Here is a 3,257-nt window from a genome sequence, read left to right as displayed (position 1 = left end):
TTATTTCAACGTGAAGCCATAAGGCAAAGTGTTGTATTCCGCATCAACAATGCGACGTTTGTCATACGTCACTTGCAGGCGTTTTTCCATACTAGTGGTACATATAGTCAGATCTTTTTTAACTCGTTTAAGAATATCCGGATACTGAATATTTACAAAAGTCCGGTTTTCCAACATCTCTAACATGGTGCTAAAGTTAATTTGCTCACTCGTTTGCCCATTCAACGTAAAGCCTTTCACTTTGACGACAGCATCTCCATCATTGGCGACGTAGGCATACGTTTTAGCGCCCAAGCTAACAAACTGCGTGATATATTGTCCTGGCTTCAGTTCGTTGGTCAGGTCTCCCAAAAAGATTCCGGTGGGAGGATCAACAAGTCCAGGCCTTGTGATAAAAAATATCGAATCTGTAAAGGGCATGTACGGTAAATTTCCCAGAAACAAAACCTTTTTTCGGAAAAATCTGAATTACCTGTATCAAAATACAGTAACCGATCTTTCACCATATCCATAAAATTGTACAAGTGCAATCGTGCCCAGCATGTTGTAAATCTGCAAAGCAAACTAGGCTCATTGACAGTTCCAGAAGAAAATATTTCTGCACTTACGCCGCCAAAATGACGTTGGTATTGGGATTGCGCTCCACAAATCCGTTTTCTTTAGTGTACGCTAGTTGCACGACGTCTTCCGTAAACATATCCCAGGATTGTACGTGGTATTTTCCGGATAGGAGCATATCATAAAATTTCTCGGGCTCGGTAATATACATTGTGTTGGGTTTGTTGTCTTGCATTCCCAAACGTCCCCAAAAACTGTAAAGGCATCACACGAGTTGCACACGTTGGCGTAAAATTCGATGCAAATTTACCTGTTCAGGCACAGCTTGGATAGCGATCGCAATCCAAGATTTGTGTCAATTTTGTCATAATCCAAATCAATGTTTTCATGCTGCTTGAAATCCGATATATATTGTTGCTTCTCCTCCTCGGTTTGGACATGCAGCGGCCATCCACTGGCTTCCGTCTTGATTTTTAAAAACTTGTTGATATATTCCTCGAAAAGGTGGTCATCATGTTGGTCGAAATGCCACACTTCATAGATCTTGACAACAACGTAGCCACGGTCCAGAGCAGCAATAATTTCCGGCGTGCACCATGTGCCCGTTAAAGCGCGTTCTTCGTCCGTGTGCTCACACTGAGCGTTTTGATAGTTGTCCACACAGGTGCGGCACAAAGGAAACGTTAACTTTCCACCCGAGCGGTAGGGAAGTACAGGAAGTTGCAGATCTCCGGGTGGTAGGATTCGGCATTGCACTACTCCAAAGTAGTTCCGAATGTCATCAAAGTCTTTGGTAATGATGGTGGGATGGCCGATTGGGTACCGTTTATTTTTGTTGACGTATGGATACTCGCTGTTGACGTCAAAATAATTAATCTTTTCGTCACCGCTCACTTCATGGAAGAGCTTGACGGCGTTGGTACGACCGCCGTAAAAAGCATCACGTGGGTTTAAAGGGGCAACAAATGACAGTCCCTGGACAAATGCCCTCATTTCGGGATCCGCCTTTACTTGGTCGTGATACTCGTGCTCCCAGATGACGGTTAATCCATACCCTTGGTTCCGGATGTACTTTTCCCGCTCCAATGTTTCATTATAAATTTCCGACATTGGTAAATTACGCAGCGGATGTATAGTATCTCCAGCATGACATCGAGGGCATCCATGGTACCAGCAGCCGTAGAATTCGTAGACGTGATTAATATCCGGGCGGAATCCGTCAACAAAGTACGGTCCAATTTGATGTTCTGCTCCAGTTAATACAGATTTAATTCCACAGTTTTCTTGCGATTCCATCCAAACCAGCCATTTTTTGGCGATTTCAGACTGATTGCGGTTCTTGGCATGAACGCGTTGAGGGAGTAATCCAATTTGTTGCGGTTTCAAGATAAAGGATTTCCAGAATCGATTGCACACTCCCGCAATCGTCATTGCCGATACAAAAGGGCACAATCCGTTGCTAATTTCTTGGAATAGTCGACGGAACTGCTGGCAACACAGTCGCAATACCGTCACATCCATCCGGCAGTAATCCACAATCTCTTTTCGAAAATCAAAAACGTGATTCTTTTCTTTGGATTCAACGTCATACCACTGCATAAATGATGCTCTGGATTTCCTGTTCATTGTGGAAAATCCATACTCTTCGGGATCAGGAAAAGGAGTGACTATGTCCCAGTTTTCTTTCCGGTTGAACTTATGCGGAAAGGTTCCTTTTCCAATATTGGGTATACCGAAAGTCGCCGGCCATTTGGCTAGGCTTTGCGGATTATAGTTGATGCTATCACGGAACCGTATGTTATACTCTGTCACATCTAGTTGCATCAGCTTTCCGCCGTTCATAATAACATTTGGAGTAATCCCGTTCTGCAGCAGCCAGTGCAAAATAAAGTAACCGTCAAAAGCCTGCAAACATTAAAATGTCAGCCAATGGATACAGATAAATTTCAAAAGTACCTTGAAATTGTGAGCGATAATGTAGAAGTCCCGGTGTCTTTCGTGGAACAGAAAAGCGCACAAGGAATCAGTAATATCCTTTCCCAAAGGCACGCCATCCTCAGGGAAAACCCATTCGTGCCCATCATCGTCCTGCACCACCTGTAGTAAAAGCAGCTGTAATCATCTATAATCATTTACTGGAATAATACATACCGCAAGGTTAGGAACCAGCTCTTTATTTTCCGCCACATACGTCTCCAGATCAAAGTACAAAAACTTGGCATTCTTGTGTTCTTCCAACTCTTCATCCGTCACTTTCCGGGGCTTCATAAAACATTCATGGGAATCAGGTAGACCGTGATGTTTGCAGTTCTGGCAGTAAACTTCGCCGCACTGATGTTGAGTAGATCCCTTGCGGTTTCTCAATGAAACCAAACGGAAACAATCTTGGCAAATGAAAAGTGATTCGCAGATGCTTTTTCGTTGTCTGTTTTTGGTAGAGACACGAATTTTGTGCTCCGTAAAACATCCCTGACCAAAAAATTTTCGGTGGCAATCCTGGCATTGTATAGTATTATCCATATCACCTTCACAATCGGAACGTAGACATAAATGGCAAATTGACGAGCATCGGTGATCAGATTTTTCGTTATAGCCTCTGTTGCAATCATGACACCAGTAGTTCCTGTGGAAGAATGCTGGCAACGACTTGAGCAGATCAAAATGATGATCGTGATGCAGCAAAATAATGCGTCGATCTT

General features: G+C 43.3%; 1 protein-coding gene across 1 annotated transcript; it reads right to left on the bottom strand.

Annotated features, from left to right (window-relative positions):
* On the bottom strand, window positions 1–2,995 carry LOC129598063 (uncharacterized). The gene is made up of 6 exons (XM_055495807.1): window positions 2,710–2,995; window positions 2,515–2,655; window positions 869–2,463; window positions 609–812; window positions 473–552; window positions 1–407 (listed from the first exon to the last, which is right to left on the bottom strand). Exons 1-6 carry the CDS (start codon window positions 2,824–2,826, stop codon window positions 1–3), a joined length of 2,544 nt encoding a protein of 847 aa, XP_055351782.1. The 5' UTR covers window positions 2,827–2,995.
* Between the last annotated feature and the right edge of the window lie 262 nt (window positions 2,996–3,257).

The sequence above is a fragment of the Paramacrobiotus metropolitanus genome, unplaced genomic scaffold, assembly GCF_019649055.1.
Source record: "Paramacrobiotus metropolitanus isolate TYO unplaced genomic scaffold, Prichtersi_v1.0 Parri_scaffold0000113, whole genome shotgun sequence".
Taxonomy (NCBI): Eukaryota; Metazoa; Tardigrada; class Eutardigrada; order Parachela; family Macrobiotidae; genus Paramacrobiotus; species Paramacrobiotus metropolitanus.
This window is presented reverse-complemented; position numbering and strand designations above follow the sequence as displayed.

Coding starts and splice junctions, on each gene's coding strand:
- LOC129598063 (XM_055495807.1), bottom strand. CDS start 2,826: ATGAAGCCCCGGAAAGTGACGGATGAAGAGTTGGAAGAACACAAGAAT. Junction 553..608: donor ACCAACGTCATTTTGGCGGC/GTAAGTGCAGAA, acceptor TTTGCTTTGCAG/ATTTACAACATGCTGGGCAC. Junction 408..472: donor GTTACTGTATTTTGATACAG/GTAATTCAGATT, acceptor TGCCCTTTACAG/ATTCGATATTTTTTATCACA.